At 43.0% G+C, this 24519-nt stretch overlaps 1 protein-coding gene across 1 annotated transcript in view; it reads right to left on the reverse strand.

The window, feature by feature from the left end:
• ITPR1 (inositol 1,4,5-trisphosphate receptor type 1) overlaps window positions 1-24519 on the reverse strand; it is a 158633-nt gene that overhangs the window by 70081 nt on the left and 64033 nt on the right. Inside the window, exons 27-37 of the mRNA XM_080350532.1 lie at window positions 23573-23638; window positions 22538-22675; window positions 20950-21075; window positions 20393-20593; window positions 18663-18914; window positions 17988-18113; window positions 17130-17258; window positions 13603-13723; window positions 12777-12961; window positions 11279-11427; window positions 10247-10358 (exon numbers count right to left, since the gene is read on the reverse strand). Of these exons, the coding sequence (XP_080206658.1) occupies window positions 10247-10358; window positions 11279-11427; window positions 12777-12961; window positions 13603-13723; window positions 17130-17258; window positions 17988-18113; window positions 18663-18914; window positions 20393-20593; window positions 20950-21075; window positions 22538-22675; window positions 23573-23638 (1605 nt within the window). The remainder of the gene's footprint in view (window positions 1-10246; window positions 10359-11278; window positions 11428-12776; window positions 12962-13602; window positions 13724-17129; window positions 17259-17987; window positions 18114-18662; window positions 18915-20392; window positions 20594-20949; window positions 21076-22537; window positions 22676-23572; window positions 23639-24519) is intronic.

Below are 24519 nucleotides of genomic sequence, written 5' to 3' on the forward strand. Positions count from 1 at the left end.
TGTTTCCCGATCAGTATCTAGATCGGATACAAAGGTGGTGCAAGGCAATAGTAAACAGACGCCTGTCCTGCAAGGTCTTCAGGATCTACACTGAGCATTTTGAAGAAGCTTAGTCAAACTAAATTGATTTGGCTCATTAGAGAAGCAATGGTGAGAAATGAGATGCCCTGTGCTGTGCAGGAAGTCAGGTTACATTACTGAGTGGTCCCTTCTGGTCCTGAAATCTGTGAATTCAGGAACCAACCCAACTCCATGCATATGGTAGCTAATTATCGGGGTGGTGGGGGGAGAGATTTGGCATAGAGAAGGAAATAAAAAGGGGAAAAACACAACTCCAGAGTCAGTTAGCCAAAGATCACATTAAGCTTTTGGTAGCTTGGTTGTATATCCAGATGCAAAGAAATACAGTGAAGATCTCAGACATATGTTATTCTGAAACCCCTGCCCTCTGCCTTGGGTCCTGCACTACCATCTCCAGAGCAGCTGAATTCCAGGGGGACTGGCTGTTTAGACACATTCCTGGAAGTCCCTTTCTACTTTTTCTTCCCTTGACTAAATTTCTCCTCTTTTCTCTGTGAAATACACTCAGTATAGCCCTTACTTGAAAGACACACAGCAGAAGCACCACCCAGACTGATCCATGACAACAGAATAGGAGCACAAATTGGGGTGCTGCTCTTCATAACCCTTCAATAACACCAGAAAACTCCACAGAGGTTACCTGCTTGCCAAGTCTTCTCTGTAAGGCAAATACTGTTACCTTGCAGAACTGAGAAAAAATTTGGATAGGAAGTTTGTAGCCTCTGCAGATGATATGTAGGTGTTTGTCAAAAAACACATTTGACTTGCTATGGATAAGTTTCAGGGCAGAGAGGAATAACTGGGAACTAAGAGCACAGAACTGCTTTGACAAACTTCCCACGTTACAGTTTGCCGTTGTAACAGACCTGCACCAAAGTTCCCGAGCAGGGTATTTTTAGGGATGGAGGATCTCACACCTCCATACATTAAGAGGCAGCAGGAGATGCAGAGCAGAACCTTGTCCTGGCACAGGCTCCTCCAAGCTGTGCAGCTCACCCAGCCCTCGCAAAAGACACAAAGGATTTTTGATTTTTGGGGGGCAGGGGCAGCCCCTGCCTCCCACCAGCACGTGATGCAGCAGCAACCACATGTGGACACCCCCTCGGTGCACAGCCAGGTCAGGGATGTGGCTAAACTTCCACCCCTGCCCCTTTATCTCAGGGAACTTGCAGAGACTTTACGTGCTGCCAGACGATGAGGTGGGAAATCTGGCGTCAGGGCCGCCAGTGCCTGCATGAAAGGTCACTGAGCTCTGCCTACGGGAGCGCCTGCTCTCATTTTCCAGAGGTTTCAGCTGAGAAAGCATGTTTTCCTTGGGCTGGGGCTTTCCTGGAGTTAGAGACCTCAGTCTCCCATATGTCACTGACCTTAAATGGGAGTGCAATCACTTGCTTCTCTTTAAATCCTCAATCTTGCAGGTGTTTTACGAGATCTGAATATAGTGAGAACTATCTTCACTACACATTTTACAAGTAGCAGTTTTAATTAACTAATAAGATACTGTAAAGATTTTAAACTTTTTTTTTTTTGTTACAAATAACTATAAGAAATGTTCCACTCTCCTTTTCCAAAAAGCTCACCAATTCCAGTTCATGCAATAAAACCAGTCCAAATATTGGGATTTCTGAAGGGAAAAAAATATAAGGCAGCCCACAAAAATTTATGAGAGCCTGCATTTTCTCTGCTTGAGACATAACAAGTGAAGCACTCAGTGCAAAACACACAACAGAAATGACTGTGGAATAAGCTCTCTCTACAAGGAAAATATAAGTGCATCTCTCCAGTGCTTAAGAGGTTAATAAATTTTCCAATTCCAATCAGAAGATACACAAAATAGCACATATTTTGCACCTTGCTCAGTTGCCACAGTTCTAGTTTATCATTGATAAAGAGCACTGAAGTGACTTCAGTCAACCCCCTGAACCAGGGTTTTCAGTTCCCTTTTCACCTACTTGAAACCTCAAGACCAAAGTGAAGAGGTGAAAAAAAACAACCCAAAACTACATGGAGTGGATCTGCAGGTGTATTTTGCTGGATACCATTTTATCAGCTGAATAAATAAGTGTCATTGCTGAATAAAGATGGAAAAACCCCAACAACAAAAAACTTGGTCTTTTATTTAATTCAGTTTTTTCACTTCAAATCCTAAAAAGGACTAAAGAACTACATGGGAAACTCTGGGTTCTTATAGAGTTTTGCTGGATTGGGTCATTTTGGTGTTTGCTGGCCCCTGCCCAGGGCCCACCAGCCCTGTGGGGGGTAAGCAGCAGAGCACCCCCTCTTCACCCCAAAGAATAAAATCCAAACCCATCAGAACGGGCCCGCTGGTCACGGGAAGCGCTGGCAGCCCTGGGGGCCGGCAGCCCCGGCACAGCCCGCGGTGACTGTAAACATCTCCACCACGGTTATTGGCAATTACCGCTGAAGGTCACACATCAGCAGCGGGCCGAAATTCCAGGAAAAAAAGCTGTTCTTATGTAACTGCTGCTTGAATGTTGGCAGGTGCCCAGCGGAGCCGCTCACTGCAATGTGGCTGGGAGGAGGGAAACAGGACAAGGGAAAAAAAAGAAAAAGTAGGACATCTCCCAGCTGCATTCAGCATCCTGAGCATGCCACCTGCAGGTCAGCGCTGACTTCTCTGCTTTTTAATCCATGAAATACTAGTGTTTCTCTAGGACAGATGCATTTTGGTGCCCAAGACTCGCACTGCAGGTGGAAACTGGGCCACGATGTCCCCAAACACCTATGGAGATCCAGGAGAGCGGATGGGAAGATTGTACACAAAGAGAAACGCCTCAGCGGGGAGGGAGCTGAGCTGCTTGAGCGGCCCTGGACCACAGGGAACCCATGGTGGAACTCACCATGTCGACCTCGGTTGTGCAACACCATAAAATCTGCATTTGTATCTTACCTGGACTTTTCATTTAATCCTCAACCCACTAAAAAGTGAATTAAGCTGTTGTGTCTAATTACAACTGGGGTTTAGTTATCACTGTTGTGTGAAGATTCAGACTTGATGGCACTTGAGGCAAATTTAGTTTGGTCCTGAACCGCTCCTCCAAGAGACCAGCATTGTCACCAGCTCCATCATGAACAGGATTAGAGCAGTTTCAGCCCAGTAAGATGAAGAGATACTCAGCCCAAGGGCTTTTATAGGCAACATGCCAGTGGGGGTTTCTACTTTATTGCTTGAGAAACACAGGGCCCATGCTAAGAGCACCCTCTGCAGCGCTTCAGCTCAGGTCAGACCACTTCAGCTCCCAACGCCTGCCCGATGCTGCAGGGGAGACCCTGAGCCCGAGAAACGGGAGTCACGCTGCAAACAGAAAGACAAGCTCTGAGCACACAGCTCCCCAAGACCAGGACAAAACCCAACACAACCGTGTTGTGAGTAAGGTGCAAAATGCCTTACAGCTTCTGATGGTTTTGCTTTTCTATCCTCATTTCTGTCTCCAGAGAAGAACCTTTTACACAAATCCTGCCACATGCTGCAGAGTTCAAAATAACACCTACAAGAGAAATACGCCACATTTCTGCCAGACCAGGTCACGGCCCTCAGACTCTAGCAACAGATGTTTAAAACAAATACCACACTACATTGCTGCTTCTCAGAAAACTACAGCTCCTTCCTGTCCATCATTTCCAACAAAAAGGGAACTCCAGACAAACCCCTCAATAGAATGCACGAGAACGGGGCCGGCAGGATTAAACCATCCTACCCATCCCCTCCTTCCCCAGCAGGCGAACACTCCAGCCCCTCCCCAGGCTCGTCTGGTTCGCAGGGGTCGGTTCATCATCCTTCACCATCCTTCCTGTTCTGCGGGGGATTTCCTACCACGAGGTGAATTCCAGCATTATTCACCCAGCTCAAGGGCACTCCCTTTCTTCGCTCACAAAAACATTAAGAGGGACTGGAATGCTGATTTTCTATCACTACTTGCAGTAACAAATGCATGGACCTGCTGGCATCTTTAATGTATTTTCTTGTTTGGACACACCATGCACTGAAATTACCTCACAGTAAGCAACTGATATATATATATATATAAATCTACTTATGTATACAATTACATAAATACTATAAAATCATGCCATAATACAGTTGCTCTATTGGGCAATAAAAAGCATTTTGGCTGGTCAGAAAAAATAAAATGTGTAAAATGTGTAAAATTAATAAATGTGTAAATTAATAAAGGAGTAACTAGTAGTAGTCTTTGCCTTAAATGTTTATAGTTTCCAGAATTGACAAGAGGGGGTGGAAAAAAACAAAGAAAGAGGAAACCCCAGGATTTCCTTTGCTACTTCTCCACGGTTCAAGCCCCATCCAACTCCTTTTCCACAAGGAGCCAGCGCTCATTGCCCATGGTTATAAACACACCTGCTCCCTCCACGCAGCTGCTCCACTGAGGAGCAATAAAGTTCCTCCTTTGCAGCCTCCAGACCAAATCCTAAATTGCTCCACACACTCTAGCTGATTTATTACTGGCAAAGACAGCATTTAACAGCCAGAAACTGAAGGGGAAAGAGTTTCATATTACGGCTTAATTTGCAATTAAACAATTTAAGTTTGTCTGAAGTTTCTCCAAGATAAAATTATGTATGTATATATATATATATATGCTGTTCTGGGAAGCTGCAGTGCCACACAATCTAAGGGGTCTAGCATCTGATGGAGACATTCATGTGCATTCAGAGCACGATGTTGGTGTGCACTCCCATGGTAGGAGGGAGGAAAAAAAAAACATCTTGGTTTATAAAAAAAGAGAAAGATAATTGCACCAGAGGTTAGACCCTACAGCACCTCCGTGGCTATGTGATACTGTAAGTTTGGTGTGAAGGTTGGAGATGCACCTGAAATGTCTCATGCGTGAACAGGTCGTGCAGTACGTGGATTTGTGCTGCACAAAACGCTGTTCTGCAGACCAAAGCCCAACTCCCCTCCTCTGTGTACATCCCACCCATTAGCCATCTTCTGTGTGCACTCACAGGAAGGACACGCGAAGAGCAGAAAATTCCCACAAATGAACAGAATCATGACTACTCCAAGTAGCTTCAGCTGAGGATTTTCTGATAAAGAGCTTTTTGTTGAAGCTGAAACTGGTGATGGGAGGCTCGTGAGTTTTCTTACGAAAACTATCTCAGACCCTGGCTGGACCTTTTGCTCCAGCCTGGAGAGGGGAACGATGGTGACAGCACCAATCCACGGCACAGCAGGGGCCTGAGCATCCCAGCCAGAGCCCAGGTTAAAAACAAACCAAAAGAGCAACAACTCCGGTTTGTTCCTGCAAGAAATTCCACTCCCTGCCTCCCTGAAAAGCCCTGCTGAAAGGAGAAGATGCCCCAGCCCAGCCCTGGGCAATGTGTACATTTGTTCTGGTCTACTTTTGTGACCAATAGTTCAGATTTAAAACCCATTTCAACAGGCAAGGTCCCCAAATATTATTTGGTTTTCAGAATGACATTTATCCAGGTGAATTCAGCTGATCAGCATCAAAATTAACAAGTTCTACAAAAAACAATTTATAAGTGTATTTCATGATCTACTCTAATGAATAAAGAGCAGTAACATCCAAAGCATTTTAAGTGGTTAAATTTAGCTCCAAATAAAAGGCTGGCTTGGGAGAAAATGTAGGAAACAAAGCACAGAAAGGAAAATATTTCTTTTTTTCCTGGTATTTCAGTAAAATAAGGTGCCAGTCAATCACTTTCTCAGTATTATACACTTATGCAAAAAGAATCTCAAATTTAGCACCCACATGCGGGGTTTTTTTGAGCTGGATGAGGAAGCTGCAGCAGCAGCGACGGCTCAGCTCTGCCACCCCCTGCACTGGTGCCAGAACCAGACATGCTGCTTTTAAAGTCCTTAGAAAGCTTCATTTCAGTTAAACTGAAAGGCCTCACTCAAATACGGCTGTTCTGTCTATAAAACAGCTACATACAGCCCAAATGCAACCCGGGATGTTGCACTGCCAACTGAAGACACATTTTTAAAGGTAGGAAGCTTCTCACGCAGAAATAGCTTCAGAAGACAGTAATTTTCATAGGGTTACACCACATCGCTTTCACAACACATCTGAACGTTTTACATGCCTTTATACACCAAACCTTGCCTAAGAAGCAACAGGAAGGACAGCAAGATGCTCTGATTAATTGCCTGATTGTCACCTTTTTTGGTAAAGCCAGCAACAGTGTGGGATGTGAGTGTCAGCAAGGGGAGACATCTCACCAGGGTCTTCTCCAGCTGCCCTGGGCAGGTTCCGCCAACTCCTGCACAAACACCATTAAACCTCACTGTTTAGTTTTGCTGAAAGAGACAGTTCCCCAATGATGTGGTAATTGCAGCTGAGTGCTAAATGCTGACTTTTTAGTCGTGCTTGTGGTAGTTGATCCCCAAAGGCACTCAATTCTGAACATCATGGGATCTACAATGGTACGGGATTGATTGATGACTGCCAGAAGTAATAACTGCATTTGGACTAATATTCCAAGGAATGAGATACGGAATTAGTTATGGTAACTATTCCCAGCATAGACACACAGTAGACTGAAAACTCAATTAATTAACTGACACAGGCATACAAATTGGAAAGCTCAGTACTAGAGAGACAACAGGACAGATTCACAGGGCTACTCATAAAACAAACACCATAGAAACAACACTGTAGAAAATAAATAAAATTAAAACCTCAGCATTATCCAATTCAATGGTAATCTGCCAGAAAAGAAAGAAGGGGAAGAATTGAAAGCAAGCATTAGTAAGAGAAATTACAAATAAATTTCATGTTAGTATGTTATAAATCATTTAACACTTTAATGCTGCAACCCAACACAGTGAATATTTTATAGTTGGCATGAGTAACATCTGCAAGCCCTGGGATGTGGTGGGTCAGGGAACCAGCCCTGCTTTGGAGGCAGGATGCACCCTGGCTTTGTTCCTGTGCCAAGTGACAAACCACACAGGCAGGCTGACCATGAGCCAAGAACTTCACCCTTGGGCAGAAGAGTCATCAGTGGCGTGAGCTGTGAGCAGCAGCAGGAGAGCAGAGCCTGGATTTCCAGTTTGGGGAGAGAAATGGAGTTTTTAAATCTAAGTCCTGCAGAACTGAGGCTAATCATCTGGTAGGCACCCAGACAGACGTGTATGAATGGCATGTTTCAGCAAAGTAAAAAACTTGGGTCTAGCCTACACTGTCAATGCAGTAAAGTTTTCTGCCTATTAACTATACCACAGTATGCTCCCCATCACTGAGCAGCCTGAGCGCCTGCCAAGACAAGGAGTCTTTAGCAATATGTAAAACTTTGAGCCTTCCCACAAGCTTCTGTACATCTGTGTTCTCACCGCGGGTTTTGCATGCTGCAGAGGAATCCCAGCTGCCTAATGAAGGCCCTCGCTAATGGGAGCAGACAGCACTGCATCCTCATGACGCTTCCCACCGCCAGAAGGGACAAGCGGACAGGCCAGGAGGGTGTGGCGCTTTTATTATTTGTGCTGGAAGATTATGTGTGAGAGGAGGAATACAATTGTTCTATAAATCAGATTGTTCCAGAGAGCACCACATGGTATGACAGCAAAACCACACGCAATGCCAAAACTTCCATGGCGCTCTGCTGCTGAACACTACTTGGAAGTGACTGCTGTCAATTCTGTGAACATCTGACCTACAAGCAATATTGCTTGTGTGAGTGATGTGCTGGTCACAAGAATAAGTTTTGCCACTTTTAAGTATGCAGGGACTGCTGTATTTAGAATGGGTGCATAGTGGGTTTTTCCTTTTTTATTTATTTTTTATTTCTTTTTGTTTGTTTTTGTTACACTCCAGGACGACTTTTAAAATAAAAAGTATTGCCTTTTAAGTGGTGACTAAATACAGTTATATGAGTCACAAGGAAGAATACATATGACTGCACTTCTGACAGCCCGACAGTAAAATCCGTTCTACTACTACTAGCAGTCTATCTGTAAGCAATCAGCTGCTTTTTCATATTCGGAAATCCACTTCACAGACAAGCATATTCTCCTCTTGCATTATGTAACTGATCTGTTTCAGAAATTAATGCATCTTCTACACTTTGAAGACTTTTAGAATCTTCTGGGGTTCTCCACGGTCTGAATGGTGCAAGGTATGTTAGTGGTATCTTGTAGAAATACTGTTTTACCCAATTTGACCATATAAAGTCTAAAAAACCTCCTGGAAATTAATTTTAGAAAAATCTGTAAGTGGCATATTGCATTTAAAAGAAAAAAAACCCTCAAAACTCTCATTTGGGTTTTATTGGTACATAGCATATGTAGTGTTATCTCATCTACCTTTCCTTAAAGGTGACCTTGGACAGTCTCTCTTGGCTGTTTTTAAACAGGAGAACATACACTAGTGTGTTAACGAAGTGTAAAATGCAATTTATGATTGCAATGAATCTTTTACGTCCCCAGTTTTGGGCAACAGAAATATCAACACTATACTCTCGCTAAAAAGTATCATCTAGCCCAACTCCCTTTTGAAGTAGCAGACTAACTTCTGCAGGCTCCAACTAGCCCTCTTCCAGATCAGACTGGTATTAGTATTGCACATAAATGAGTAAAGGGACCTTAAGAAGCCAGAAGGTCTCCACAGGGTTTCACCTTGTGCTGTTATGACCCAGCACAAGCTACTGCCACTTGAGCAGAAAAAGACAACGTGTTGCAAGTGGGTTGAAAGCAGCAGTTGCTGCCCTTCCCTACGTACCCTGCTCCCTTTCTTATCCCTTATTTATACACCTCTTTCTTGCAGCTGATGAGGGCATTCTCCCAAAGTCAATGAATTCAATAAAAAAACCTGCTACTAGAAAGTGAAAAAAACTCCCAGGTAGGACTGCAGGTGTGGAGCAAAACAGCAGCAGTGTCCGGGAGTGGGGCTGGACCTCTGACAGCCCAGAGGTGGGAGCAGCACGTGGGCAGAGCATTCCTGACATGGCACCAAGCACCGCTGCGGCCGTCCCTGCCCTGCGGGTGTTTTCCTGGGTGTCTCCCGCTGCGTGCTCTGGGTGTGCTCGGTAACAGCCCCCACACGTGTGCAGCCTCCTACTGTGTTTGCTCTCCCACCTCTGGGTCCCCGTGCCCTGCTGTACAAGTGCTTGTCTCGTGCTGGACGGGCAAAAGAGCACAACGTCCTGCTCCTGTGTCCCCATGCCCAGCCTGGCTAGTGACAGCAGGGGTCCTGTGCCACATCCCAGCGGGTCCAGCAATGCTACCGGCTCCTCTGTCTTCAGAGCATCTCGCTCCCTTGTGGCTGCAGCTACAGCGATAAACAATTATTATTATTATGAAACTATCTTACCTCTAAAAATTTTGTCTTTTTGTGCTGTGAATCTAGTACTATGCAACAACTTTAAAGCCCACTGCAAGTGAGAATTGGATATGAAACACTGTCTGCTCCCGGGCACAGACTCCCAGTTTCACATCACTGCTTCCACCAGTCCCAAGAGCCAATTCACAATCACTTGCGAGCACGCTCACTGGAGGCTGTACTGCCCTGTGCACCTACAGCGTGGCATGGCAATAACCTGGGTTGCTTAAAAATGCATGAGATACCTTAGACTCGGATTTGAGATTGACCGTAGGAATGTCTAGGTACACAAATATTCAGGCATATATACATGCTTCTGATGCAAATATAGAATAGGTCTGTACACACAGAAAATTATTCTTCTCAACAAGACAAAAGAGTTGTATGTAGGAAAGAAAGAAAAAAAACATATGGGTGCATGTACAGACAGTTTCCATCTATAATTCACAACAAGATGATGACTCAGATGTATATAAAATAAAACAAAACTACAGAATATCCCCTTGATGCAAGGTTATGTGACCCGATGAAGAGTCACCTAGACTCAGAGAACAGATAAAGAGGTTAGGGCCTTCGTAAAAAGCTAACAAAATTAGACATTTTTACAGTGCCAGCAACCACAGGAATTAAACTTGCAAGTCCGAAGTAGAAAAGCAACAGAAACAAGCTTACCTTTCAAATTATATTTGAAGTTATTAGTTGACTAAAAATGTTTTGTTCCTGATCCAGTACAGAAGTGCTTACACATACAAAACACAGCTTGAAAGAGCAAGAATTTTATTTTCCTTTACTGAACAATAAAGACTCTTTAACAAAGAATTATGAACTGTAAACTACGTTACCTTTTCTCCATAGCCTCTATCTTTGGTCATCATTTCCCTGAGCGTCTGTAATACTTTAATACATAGTTTCTCCTCGTTCTCCTCTAGGAGCTGTTTTGTATGCTTTATTAACCTGAAAATAACCAATCAATCACAGGTTGTTTTAGTGCTAATATTCTAAAAAGGAGATAAGATATACATGGCTACCTTAACTGGTTTAGGCTACAAAGAAGTTTTACTATCACACCACTATACAACCATCCCAGGAACTTTCCCTCGAGAGCAACACTGATCCAGCTCCCAAGGGCTTCGATGAAGCTGTGAAGGAAAACGCAGACGCTGGGCAGGAGGACAGGAGATCCAGCCCTCTGACTACAGGCAGAAAGGATTGAGGGGAAGAGGCAGTGGGATTTAGGACCCGATGGTCCTCCAGAACAAGCATTTCACAGTAAGAAAGAAAACTATTCCACATGCCACTTTGTTACTTACTCAGGTACCTGTTTTCCATAAACTCTCTATATAATCCACCCCTTCCAGAAGGTGATCTGAGAAGCTGGATTCTGCTCTGAAATGCCCTCTAAATGACCTTACAATCTTTCCTTCTCCTTCCCTTAAATGTGGGCAGTATCTGTGTTAGGTGATGCACGTGATAACAAGTGACTCTAACATGCTTGCCCAGCACTAAGTGCTACAAGATCAAGTACCTTCTAGACATTACTAGAGTTGAAGGCAGGTATCAAACAACAGGGGTCAGCTCAAGCATTTGTTACTCATTTATGCTACTGTTCAAAACACTTGTATTCTGCAGCAAATACTGACATTTTTAAGCATTAGCTGTGAGAGCATACCAAGCAGTCCTTCCTCATTCCACCTCACCCCCCACCCCAAGGACAAATTGCATTTACCGTATCACAGAATACTGTGCTTTACAAGTATTTCAAAGTATATCAAGTATTTACCAAGCTGGGCAAGAGGACACAGTTCCACAGGGCTTGGGAAAAAGCAAAACATAACAAAAACCCTCTCAGTAAGCCAGACGTCAAGACAACCTACTTGCAAATGAAACCTCCGCTCTCACATTTCCTCCTTGCGTCCGTGTTCTCTGGGAAGAGCAGTTCAGGCCTGTGAAGCACATCTACCAGTACTGACAGCTCTGCCTGGACAAGAGGACGTAGGCGATCCTCTAAAGCTGATACTATGTCCTAGAATATAACCACATCAATATTTTAAACAAGCATTAAATACATATAAATTTATAGGCAAATTGATTTTACAAGTCACAAAAAAGGGGGAGGAGAATTAGGTCTGTCCTCCCTGAATAAACTAAAGACCTCAGAGTCTGGTCAGATAAGACTTTCAGTTTTATTGTTTAATAGTTGTCTTTAAAAGGGAAGCCTTGATTTCTAGCAGTCTCCCAGATTACTTAGGTGCCCTGCCTTCCCCCCATCTTTGTAGGTGCTCTTGTTGATATACAAGAAAGAGAAAAACACAGATTCATAGCTGCACTGAAGCTTTCATAATGATCAGGCTATTTATGCTTACAAGAACAAACTAAAAACATTACCATTAAAACTGTGCAAAAATAAAATTATTCCCCTTTTCCTCAATGTTTGGAAAGCTGTAGCTACCTTAAAAATGAAACTACATTTGTCCTAATACTTACACAAGCAGAAAGTACCAGGATACCTAAGAAGCCAGAGAGGAAGTTTAATCAAATTGAAATGGACAAATAGACACAGGAATGGATAAAGAGGGAGAAGCTGTTTCAATGGGACTGGGTTGGGCAGTGTTTTTACATTACATAATATAAGTTTACATAAAGTTAGTTGGAACTGTTTGCCAGAAAAAGCTTTTGACCAGAGAATGCATCTTCAAAGGATAAAGGTGTCATTCAAGATGATCAATTTCATTTGGTATAAAAAAAGTCTTATTGAACTGTCTAAAGATCTGAACATAGAATATAGCTATAACACACCAGTCTCTATTTCTAACATGAAGTATTATGTTTAAATAGCTATTTTGGCAAAAATAGTATGGGAATGCACACACTTGGCTTCAGGGAATGACTGTGGCTGCAACTGGTTCACAAGGAACCGACACATATACGTTTATTTCAAAGCCTGCACTGGTTTCCAGGAAGGGCTGTGGCACCTTCCATCCTACTGAGAGTTTTGGTGTACAAGGCGCAAAGCACTGGCAGAGTCTGGAAGGCTGTGATGATGAAAAGGTCTGGTCTTATCAAAGAAATATTACTAATGGTGGAACACAAATACTTTAAGTACCACAGCCTTCAAATACCAACATCTTCTATAGGATGAGTCCTCCTACACCTCTTGGTCATGCACATTCAATTACCTGTCTCAATACAATGGTTTACATTTGATATTATGTATAGTATTACAGTATTATTATATGCAGCATCAGCTAACTTGATTACCATGTGGTATTTTGACTAGTTAATTCACTCCCAAATGTCATTCTAAGTTAACTCTTTCTGTATAGGCATGTGAGTAAGTGCTTATCAAAGAAGGAAGGGGTGCTGTATACTCACCTGTAATCTTTCAATTATGTTTCGATAATCCCTGGAGGCAGCAAGCACCGAATCTCTGCGGGCAGCATTCCTTGCGGTCATTCGCCAATTCATTGCAGTCTTCTGGACAATGTTGTGGGATTTCAGGAAGAGATTGTTGACCTGACTGTCCAAGTCTACAGGAATTGCAATTGCACGGCTTTTCGCTGCAACAAGCAGAAGTTAGTAAGAACTGACCCCTTCAGCCCATGTATTACAACCAATGCAAGAGCAAGGCAAGCTCTACCTGCAATTCCTTCTACAATCTCCTCTGTGAGTGTTTTAAGCAACGCAACGCTCAGTCCCTGTGTGATGGGCCAGACCTCTCCATAGCATTATATTTAAAGGCTTTCACACCTCAGAGCTGTTAACTGTCTTCAAAGCATGGGAGTAAGAATCTGTCCTCACACACACACTCCCCAAATCTCCTGCTAACATACATGTACATCCATCCAACAGAATTTGGCCTCATAGCCAGTACAAATTACTCTTATTCCTACTATAAGAGAAGCAAATTACTGAGACGAGTGACATGGAATTATTTCCCTGCTGCAGATCAACAGGACTGCAGAGAGTTTTGAGGTTAAATGGAGAAAGCACTTCAGGTTACAGTGACAACACCTATTGCTCAACTATGACAATCTATCAACGTGACTCTGCCTTTGTACTATGCCTTGGCTCCGAGTCATCTGCAAGTGGCACCTGTGGGAAACAAACTGCAGTTTCTTTTTGGAAGGATGACATGTAAGGAGCAAATACTGGATGACCATGTCTGCAGCAGTCAGTTGTGATTACACCCATTTCTTACCTACATCTGAGAGGACCCGAATGCAGCTCTCCACCGATGCCTTTTGGCTCGGCATTAACCAGTTGCAGTGGTACACTCTGAACACGCCTTGCAGCAACTGTACAAACACAGGCTGGCGAGTCTGGAACACAGGGTTAAAGAGCAGAAAATCAAACTCGTCACGCCATATTGAAATGTATCAGCATCACCTTGACATAATACCAGTTACTAGCTTAGGCCATGACTCTGCACACCAGTCATTTCTAACTGGTCTGCATCCACTTGTTAGGCAACTTCATGTTGTAGACAGCGTATCTGCCACACAATCAGCAACTGAATGGAAAGGGTGGGAACGAAGGCTGGAAGGGAAACATTAAATAGCTTCTAAAGCGCAAAGCCTCAGTAATTGAAGCCTGACTAAGCAAAGGAAATAAGTAGTCATCTTCATCTTTTTAATCAGAGTTATCAGCAAACCTGGCAGACAGAGATTCTTCTTTTAGCATTGACCAGTAGCTGACTCAATAGTCCACAGGTAAATGGGACTTTGCTCTTGGCTAAATGAGAGCACAGCTCCAGAGTTGAAAACTCATAATTTCAAGCATTATTAGCTGGTGTCTAATTTACTGCAGAAACCAGCTGCATGTTTGTAACTTTGAGCACAGGCAGTAGTTAGTGGTAAACACCACAGCTGCTATGGAACAGCCAAAATTAAGGTGTGGTTTTCAGCCTGTATTTCACAAAGTGATCTTCCACTAAAGACAGGTGAGCTACTCCAACACACACATGCACAGGAGCTCTGGTCTTTCATCTTCGCAACATCCCAACAACAGTGACCAAAACTCCCTATTTTGTTTAATATAGTAATTATTTAGTAAAACACAATTTCTTTTACCTGTAGAGAAAAAAGTACTTTAAATACTTAAAAAGAACCCACATTGAGAGGGAATACACCATGCCCTATATAATAGCTATGTAGTGTGTCTATCAGCTAAGTGAACTACACCACAGTGCAAAGCCCACAAGACTTAGGAACCAGTGAAAAAGTACCTCTTTTATTCTGGTCAAGATTAATGCCTGCTTGTAAGAAAAAAGTGGAGTTAGATGAAAAAGCCAAATCCATTAGATAATCAAATCTAGTTGGTCAATTCATCAAATAGCACCATTATGAAATGTACAAAAGGAGAACCAAAATTCAAGAGCCAAAAATTACTAAAAGGCAAATAACTATTAACCTTTCTAGAAATAAGCCAAACACCAAGAGCACGGCAGATAGCATTCTCCAAGGGCACTGAAAATACCTGCACTTTAGTATTTAAGCCACCCACATATTCCTTTCAGTTCATGCTTAAAGACTTTTCAGTTTTAAAAAGCTTCAAAGACATTTAATTTGCTTAAACTAGGTTAATAAATCAAATAAGAAATTTACTACATGTTCCACATGCCTCCAACTACACTGGTGAAGGAAAGCCTTGGGCCCTTAGGTGGCAAACAGGCTAAACAGTACTTGTTAAAGAGGAAAAGTTTTGGACAGCTGTTCTTTGGAAAGACATATTTATGTCCTCCTAATTTTATATTATTTGAACTGCATGACAGACGCACAACGTGTTCCTTGAACAAGCAAGGCTGGTCCTGACTCAAAGGAGGCACAATTTAAGTTGAACAAGCCATAACATGAAAGAGCATGAGACAAGAAGAGGCTCGCTTGGGAAGAAACGAGATGACAAGGTGCAGTAGAAAGAACAGGGAGTGACTGAATCCAAAGGCAATGCGAAGGACAGCGGTGACAGTCACCCCATCAGGTTGCGGTGGCTGCAGACTGCCCTGCAGCATCTCAGACGGGAGGGAAAAATCCCACCAGAGGAGTGATGTCCACAGCCTGGTGCTCCAGGAGGCCCATACTCCTAATGTGGGAGAGTCCCCAGTTATTGTCAAGAGTCTTGATAGGCAGAAAAAGGGAGAGAAGCAGAGCTTTTAACTTGGAGATGTAGAGAAAATACTAATCTAAGATAAAACAAAGAGCGAGCTTTCAACTGTGATGGTAAAAGAGAGGTGAAATAAGTTACTTCATACTGCTAGACAGGGAGAGATTGAGAAACTAAAGAAAAACTGCTGACACAAAATTTACAGATGGCTAAAACATGATGGTAAGGAAGTGCATTCAAATGCTGTACACTCAGAGATGACAATTAAAAACATGACAGCCAAGGTATACTGTACAGAAGGAAGAGAGAAGGGCAGAGTCCTGGGGGACAAGGCTAACTGGGACTCAATTTCTCATTTATTTTGATTAAGTTTTGACAAACAAGCATGGAGGCTGAAATTGCAATAAGGGCTGACATTTTAACGTCAACTGCTGGAGTGCTTGGACTTGTGTGAGTTAAGTCACAACCCCAATAAAGCTGCTCAGCCCAAACACAGTTGTTGTGGCTCCCTGTGCCCTCACAGGCAATGCCCACTGTTTGGCAACTTAAAGAGTATTTGGGCCGATCTCAAACACAGCTCTGTTGTCTTCAGCATGCCCATCTCCTGGTCTGGATAAGGAGGGCTGCCTACCCTACGAGAAGCAGAGCTGCACTGGATGCTGAACAGCTGGTAGATCAGGCTGATCATCCAGACACAGGTCAAGTACATGTCCTGACTCAAGGAGGGCAGAGATACAGGTAGTCGATAGGGCAAAAGCAGGAACATTATTGCTCACACTAAGCAGAAAGAAGTCTTGACCTGATGCACAGTCACACAGTTTTACATACACTTCCCTGGAGCACTACAGTCACCCAGGCAGTGCACCATGATCCAAAGAGTTGGCGTAAATTCTTTGAAGAGGAACTGACATGTCAAGTTGCCAGATGCCCTTTATGGCCACTTTTGGGAACCAGACGCCTCCTAGCCTGCTGCCAGTTGCATTCAATTACAAACCTGGAGTTTGCACTGTGAACAACTGCCTTTGGCACAATGCGGTTGCATCAAGTTTCAACAACTACCATACTCAAACTTCTGACAGACCTGCCAGGCACCTGACCACTCCACCCACACTCCTCCCAAAAAGTTATTTATGAATAAAAGAGTGATGTTATCTTTGTGCTGCAATACAAACATTAGGGCAGTGTCCTGACACCATTGTTCTGCAGTGGAAATTTCTACCTTCTGTCACTTCACAGAAGTTCCAAGCTTCTCCTTCACATTTCCCCAACTTTTGAACAAGACAAAAAAAACCTCAGCTTAATGAAACACACGACAGCTTTTGGAATGTTTTTGGTTTTAAAGGAAATTAGAATCTTATTTACTCAACTGTACTCTGATCTAAGGTGGCAGAAAAGAGAACCTGAGCACTTAGACACTTCAGTCTCTCTAGAAAATATTGTACTCTGATCTAGAAATCTTTCCACTTCTACAGGAAAAAACAACATCCTGGTCACAAAGAATACATATATGCTCCCCCATTACAAACACATGTGTTTCTTTTTAACTAGTAAATGGAACCCAAGCGGAATGAACACAATTGCATTTGCAACATATTTTCACTTTCCTGTCACTCTATTTTTTCCTACCTGCAAAGTAGTGCTCTGATCAGAGAAGGGGGAACTGAAGAAGGTGGTGACTATACTCATCACTATTTCTGTAACGTACTTCTCCAATATGGAGTCAGCATGCTTTCTGTCGCTGGTGTTGTTACAAGCCTGCAAAGACAATTTATTCTTAGGTCAGAAGCAGCTCAGTCATGGTAGATCAATAAGCGTTATGGACTGGAATTCTTAATTTCACACTGTTTCAGTCACAGCAATTCCCTGGCAAAATGATATTTATGACACTTGGATCTCTGGATTTCCAGCATACACAAAAGCAGAAGTCCAGAGTTAGTGTTTTAATGTGTTGGCATATAGCATGTTTAGGAGAGAGGGCAAAAAAAACCAGAGTGCCTTAGAGGAAAGAAAGTAGTAGGGCAGGGAGGACTGAGGTGTAATGCTTTCGTATGGGGAAATACTTGGAATCCCAGGCAAAAAGCCATATGGCCAAACAAATGCCAAGCCTGGAAAAAATTTGTCCTGACCTGCCAAAAATCGTTGACTGTTGCTCAGGAAGGAGCTCACTGTCCTGGCCAGAAAAAGCAAGCCAGGTGGCAGAACAGAAAAACGCATTAGACAAAAGAGCAGGGTGTGGGGCTTTTCTCAGGTTTGGTTTGGTTTTGTTTTTTTCTTTATAAAAGGAAAATATTAATGTGTTCCATGGAATATGACTAATGAAATCCACAGGCATGAGGAAAAGAAGGCACATAAAAACTTGAAGGAACACAGTATTCAGGATACTTATTGCCTTGATACACTGTTACATCTTATTTCTACTGCTCTATAACAAAATAGGTTTATTTAAGCTTTTTAAATTCAGTTCCTAGATACAGAAAGCATTACCCGACAGATGTCAACCAGGAAGTTCTCAAATAGCTTCCACATATGATTACTGGTATAAATCTCTTTCATTTCTACTTCTGTGTCCACATAGCAATGATTCAAGAAATTGATGTACGCAATTTTGACCTAAAAGTAGAGAAAAATAATTACCATTAAAAAAACCGAAAACCTGAATGGTGTTATGAATGAATATAATGTCACATTAAAACTGCTATACAAATAATTTGCAATTCTGCTTCTTCCTTTTATTTAAGCACTGGTGAAATTTAATGCCATGAATAGCAAGACATCATCCAATAAAAAACCACCAGGATTACTGCAGACAAAACATCAGCATAATAATCAGTTCCAGTTCTGCAGAACCATCTGTTCAAGGTTAGCAGCATACTCCATAAACCTCCCTGCCTCAAGAACCCTATAAAACAAAGCAAGTACAGCATCACATCTTGATTTTAAGGGCAAGGGAAGAAGTATAAAAGGATTTAACTTAACCATCCAGATTTTCTGGTGTTGCCAACAGCAGATTCAGGGAAGGAATCTAGTTTCCCAGCTCAGAGCTTACTGTCCCACCTGTACCACCACCTTTCCTAACCCAGACTCAGTAACATCAAATCTCTCATCCAAAGCCAGCACATTTCAAATATACATTGGCCAGTGCCCCCAAACAGCCCTCACCTCAGGTATGCAATCCTCATGGGTTACCACCCTAACAATGTCATCCAAAGGAAGAAGGGAGTTGCATTTTATTTCTGTGTAGACATTTTTGCCTTCTGTGCACACAGCAAGCAGTTCTACTAAGTGGATGTGGTACATCAGTGGGCTGTTTTCATCCATTCGATCCCTCTCTGATCTCATCATTTGCACCAAAGTCTGGAAGGAGGCTCTGTCATTGTAAAACACTAGGACATCTTCTCCCGCATTCACCAGCTACGAGAAAATAAAATATTCCATCAGCAGATCAAAGCCCGTGCATCTTCCCGCAGCATCCTCCCCTCATCTGTGGGCTGACTGTTCCAGTGCAAATCCCCATTTGCTATTCTTTAGACACTTAAAAGGAGCGCGGCCCACCGAGGCAGCTGGGCATTCCTCCTGTGCTCCCTTCACTGGATGGAGGGCTCAAGTAGGACATTTTCTCTTAAAGAATTTTACCACTTCTGAACTGCTGAAGAACTTCAAAGTCAGTTCATCTGACTGCTTAGACAGAAGTTGTGCCAAGAAGCTTGTGACTTTCCGTTGTGATTTTTATTTCACATATATTGCCTCAGCTGACTTTTTAAATACAGCTAGCTGGAGACATAGCATTTTGTTCAGAGAAACACCCCAGGGGCACAGCGGATGGGAGGGCTGCAGGGCTCAGTAATTCCACCCTTCTGAACAAACATCAGTTTTCCAAGGCTAGTGAGTGACACGTTAAGTCACACACTGAAGATTCCTATCGCCTCCACATTTGAGACCCAGATGGCCAGATTTTCAGAGCAGTTTAGACCTGCCATAACTCCACAAAGGAATGGAGAAGTAGCAACAACCAAGACCTGCTTTGGGCTGGGCATGTCTGAGCACACAGCTGGAGGGACCTGAGGCCGTCATGCCACAGGGTTTGTGGCAAACAGCTGGGCAAAGCACAGACAGCAACCCCCAAGGCAACCCCCTTTTCCCAGCAGCCGATGAACCCCGTGGAAGCTGATTGTTGAGCACCTTACAAACTCAACTCCATGTAGAGAAGCTCACAAAACCATTTTTGAACTAAATGACAAGATATGGAAGACCTTTGATCAATCTAGTAAGACTGATACACAAAAGGCAGAGCCTAACAAATCTGATCCTCGGGCTCCCCCTGCTGAAGAGGCCAATAAAAATCTCATCAGATGTGTGAATATGCTGTCAAAGAGATCACGTCCAACATCTAACTCAAAGGGATTTATTCACACTTCTCTTCCTTCTCCCTTCTATCCTGACACCCCAATTTCCCAGTTACCTACACACCCAGATTTCTGAAGACCCTGAGACTTTTCCCTCCTTCAGCACTTAAAGAGCTGAACATGAAAGTCCTGGTAAGATAAGAAAGTAATCTAAATACCATAACTACTTCTCTTCTAGCCAATTTTGCTAGAGAAAGACACCCTTGCTTCATAAACCCACCTATGTGCTGCTGTGTAGAAGCCTGGAAAGTAACTTGTCGGTACCATTAATAAACGACCACTCATTGTACCTACAGGTGGGGAGCTAAGAAAACTTCTGGTCACAGAAAAGCCTGTGCTTTCTGGTAGCTGTATGCTCTTTTTGCATTCTGAGAGCTAACTGTCAGCTTCTTGGCAGTCCCAGAAGCGAGAGGATCAATTTGTCATTTCCACCAAATGGTATGTGAAAACTTCTGTTCAGACCTTGCAAATCTCTGCAGCTCTCACCTCAGCCATTACCATATCTTGGCATTTCTTAATGAATTTTCCTTCTGCCTTGACAATTGTCTGCAGGAACTTTATGTACTGAACATTCCTGCCATGTGTTTCGATACAGTGGACAAAGTGTTGAACAACGCGTTCATTAATCTCGCTGCAAAGCTGGAAGTTGTTCATGAAAATGTGCTGCATTGTTACTGCTTCCAGAATCTAATGGAGTGGATAAAAGAAAACAAGAAATTAGAAAATAAACAAACCAAACACATAGAGAAGTCAGGACAGAGTCAACACTCCTATAGGACTGAAAATAACATTTCTGAGGACCTAATCTTTCAACAACAGTGGCTTGCAACTAAGCCTATTTTTTAGTCCACTTCAGCTTCTTGAACTTTCTACACTGAAATGGCCCTAAACAAACGTATCTTGCTCACTTTTGAGGCTTTAGAAGAAAAAAAAAATGTGACCCCTTCAACCAATCTTGCATAAGAATGGGACCAGAGGGATCACCAAGAACAATCTTTTCTTGATAGAAAACAAAATAAATCATGGCATGACATTATTCTTACCCCTGGGTTAAGGAACAGGTTTATGTGCTTGTGCAGCAACGCCTGGTTCTGTTGGTTCCCAGCACAAAAGTTCTGTAAAAACTCATGTGCAAGCTTCATTATCTCCTGCATCCTCGTGTCTTCAGCCTGTGATTGCATGACAAATAAGATGGGGTTAAAAAGAATCTGAAGGTTCACCTTCAGGTGAGCACTGCATGAGCTGCAGCTCCAGCTCTGCAAGGGAACTGTCACGTCTCTTTCTTACTCCAAAGGAAAAACAAACCTCCACCCAGTTCACAGACATTAGGGATAAGTTTTGCCTGCTTCACAGTTTTAAAGATCATCAAAAATAAAGACCATAACAGAAATTACAGTAGTTTATTCTTTAAAATTGCATATTCCATGGTCAACCCTGCCAGCAACGTGCTTTAGTCACTTTTACGCTCCTGAACATACCAGTACATTGGCCAAACCACACATCATCACCTTGGGGCTACAGAGGAAGATTGCCATGTTCCACTGAAATGCATTTCATCAGTAGATAGGTAGTTCGGCAAAGAAGATTGGAAAGTTATAATTGCAACAGCTAAGCCCAGTTTATATTTACTGGAATCCACACGCTACTTGCTTGCTTCCAAGTACAGTTCAGGAATTGGTGCCTTTCCCCTGACATCAGTGTGGAATACCAGTGCACTGATGGTATAAAACACACTTTGGAAAAACAGTGTCTGCTTTTATTTTTAAGGAGTTTCATAGACTGGATGTTTCAAAAAGATGGACCCAGTTCGAAAGCACTATATCTTTGGAATTAGGTTCATCTTTTTGAAAAACCCTGTATTTCCGAGGGTGAAACAGCTTCCAAACTGCCTGTCCAATACGTTTTCATATGCATGGGACAAAAAGGTGACAAGAGGTGTTGGAGGGTAGTTTTGCTGCCAACATTTTAGAAAAAATGAAGCAAGACAGCATGAGACTTAGTTTAACATTAATCAAAGCTACTGTCTAGAATTACTGGTTCTCAGAAACCTGTAGCATTTGGAACAGATGACAGCAGAGTGACCAAGGAAATGCAAATTGCTCCCTCACCTATGCAATGATGAGTAACTGTCATCTGTGACTAATGTGCAGCCAACACTATGAACTTTGGATGTGCTTCATCAGCACAATGCTGTGCAGGCTCCAACTGTACATTTTAAGGGAGAGTTTGGGACTCTACACAGCTGGGGGGGCATCTGTGTCAACTGCTGATAAATCCCCTGGGGAACCAGGCACCCTTGTTTCCCTTAGTGCTCCCAGGGTGGCCGTCACACAGCTACCTCACAGCAATACCGAGGGTCTTGCTTCCACTAGCACAGCTTAACTTCAGGGTGACACATGCTTACCATGAAAAACTCAGAGTTGAACCCTGGTCTTACTCTGATAGACGATGGACAAGTATTTCTTCAAGAAATAGTGCACAACACTGTATATTCAAAGACTCTATTTTTGAAGTGTGAATAGTTATATAGTCTCTTTAAATCCAAAATAAAGGTGGAATGTTCAAGAAGGAAGGTATTAAAAGATTGCCAACATGACATGAAGCAAGGCGAGAGCGGTACAGAAACCAAACCTTTTCATAAGGGATCTGCAGCAGCTCCAGCACGACCGCATGAGCTCCCATGTTCCTCAGAAGTCGCTGCTGCTGTTTACGGCTCTTCCTGACCGAGGCGCTTTCCTGAACGCAGAGCTTGCTGAGTCGCAGCAGGATCTGGAGAAGACACTTACTTTAGAGCTAAAATTCTGAGGTTTATTTCAGAACATGCCAGGTGGCTCTTAGAGAGCAGCAACAGGGAAAAATGCACATCCACAGCCTAGAGCGCTTCTAGACAGCAAAATCAAGTTTTGTGGTCTCGGTGCAAGGAGGTAAGACCAGGCTAAAGCCTGGTTGCTCCTGCAATATCAGTAGAGGTGCAAAAGGACTGATCTGGAGCCAAGAGCCACCAGGAAATGTGGGAGTAGGCAGCAGTGATAGTGTCTGTTGGCCCCCTTGACCAGCAGCTGCCACCCCTCCAGGGACGCCACAGTCAGTGCTGCCTTGTGCCACTGGGCACAGGGGAGGGCAGCAGCGTGACAACAGCGCTGTCATCACATCTGGGAATCATCCACTGCATCTCTCACTGGAGCTGGTCCTGCGGAATTCAGCTGCGTCAGCCCTGCATCAGGCTCTGCAGTACAGTGCCATGGAAAGCCCATTAGCTAACACTGCACCAGTGCCAAGGCATGCTCTTTGTCTGGTATTTTCTAAATTAAATTTCAACAGCACGGTCGTTTTGAGTGCATGGTACTCAGGACAGGACAAATTAAACAGCTTCTCCACTTGCTTACTTCCTTTGTAGCCCTGAACAATAAAAATATTGTGTTACCATTGAAACAGCAGCAAAATGTCGCGTTGCTCACTAATCCATTCTTTAGGAAAGAATACACATGTCGTGCTCATTATATTCCTAGCTTCTCATTCAAGTTGGGATACGTTATTACTCAGCAAATAGTTTCCACAATGGAAGAGTGACTCAGACTTTCCTAGGTGTCTCTCTCTGACTGCACCTCTCCAGAGCTGCAATACTCATTTACACTTCCATTTAACTATCAAGAAACAAAGTTTTACCTCTTTTACTACACGGTAGTTGTAGCTGCTAGTACTTTCAGGCTTTTGAGACTTGCTGTGACCTTCCTGCAGATAAAATCAGATAATTTATTAGTAGCTTATAGCATTGTCTTCATGAAGGCTAAAATTACCATTCTAGGATAGCGCATGATCCCTTCCTGGAAAGGAGTGTCATCCTTCAATTTTCTGACAATCTCAGAAAAATATATATAACTATATTGTCAAGTCACATTGACCTCTGTGTCATAAAATAAGGTGAGAGTGGGATGATTTTAGAGACAGCAACCTCCTGTGCTTTCCTATGCTTGTCACATTTTGTCTACAATCAAGTCTCCTCCCAAAAAAGTCTTCATTTCTTTCCTCCTCTACTATTATTAAACTATCACTGCACACATATCAAGAGATGTCTCACAGAACTACACACTAGGAAAGGAATGAGTAAATTACTCCTATTTACTCCCAGCAATAAATGTTCATAACCCAGGGACTATCTCTTGCACCTCACCCAGTCTTTTCTATTTGGTTGCAAATCATACTGAGACAAAAGGTGTTTAATTAGTTCTAAGCCAGATATACATGCCAGGAAAGTCTGGTATTATCTGATACAGATAAAGCACCAACATTTACCAGGTTTCCTGAGAGCTGTTCTCTTCTGCTATGTAACAATAGTGCCATGATTCAAAATGCATCACACAAATGCTTCACAGCTCTGCCCTTACACTATCTGAGGTACTTTTGACCAGAATGAAAACACGCAATCTGCCAGTGGTGAAAGGACACAACTCAGGAACCAGAGCAAAGCCAAATCAACTGTTCTGTTGGAGCCTAAACATGACGCATCTGTGGGTGCTAATTCTGAGCAGTTTCCACCTGAGACTAAACGGCATCAACCAGCTCAAGTTCTCTTCTTATTCAATTTGAACAGCCTCATCAGGCTACACAGTGTG

The sequence above is a fragment of the Nesoenas mayeri genome, assembly GCF_963082525.1.
Source record: "Nesoenas mayeri genome assembly, chromosome: 10".
In the NCBI taxonomy this organism is placed as follows: Eukaryota; Metazoa; Chordata; class Aves; order Columbiformes; family Columbidae; genus Nesoenas; species Nesoenas mayeri.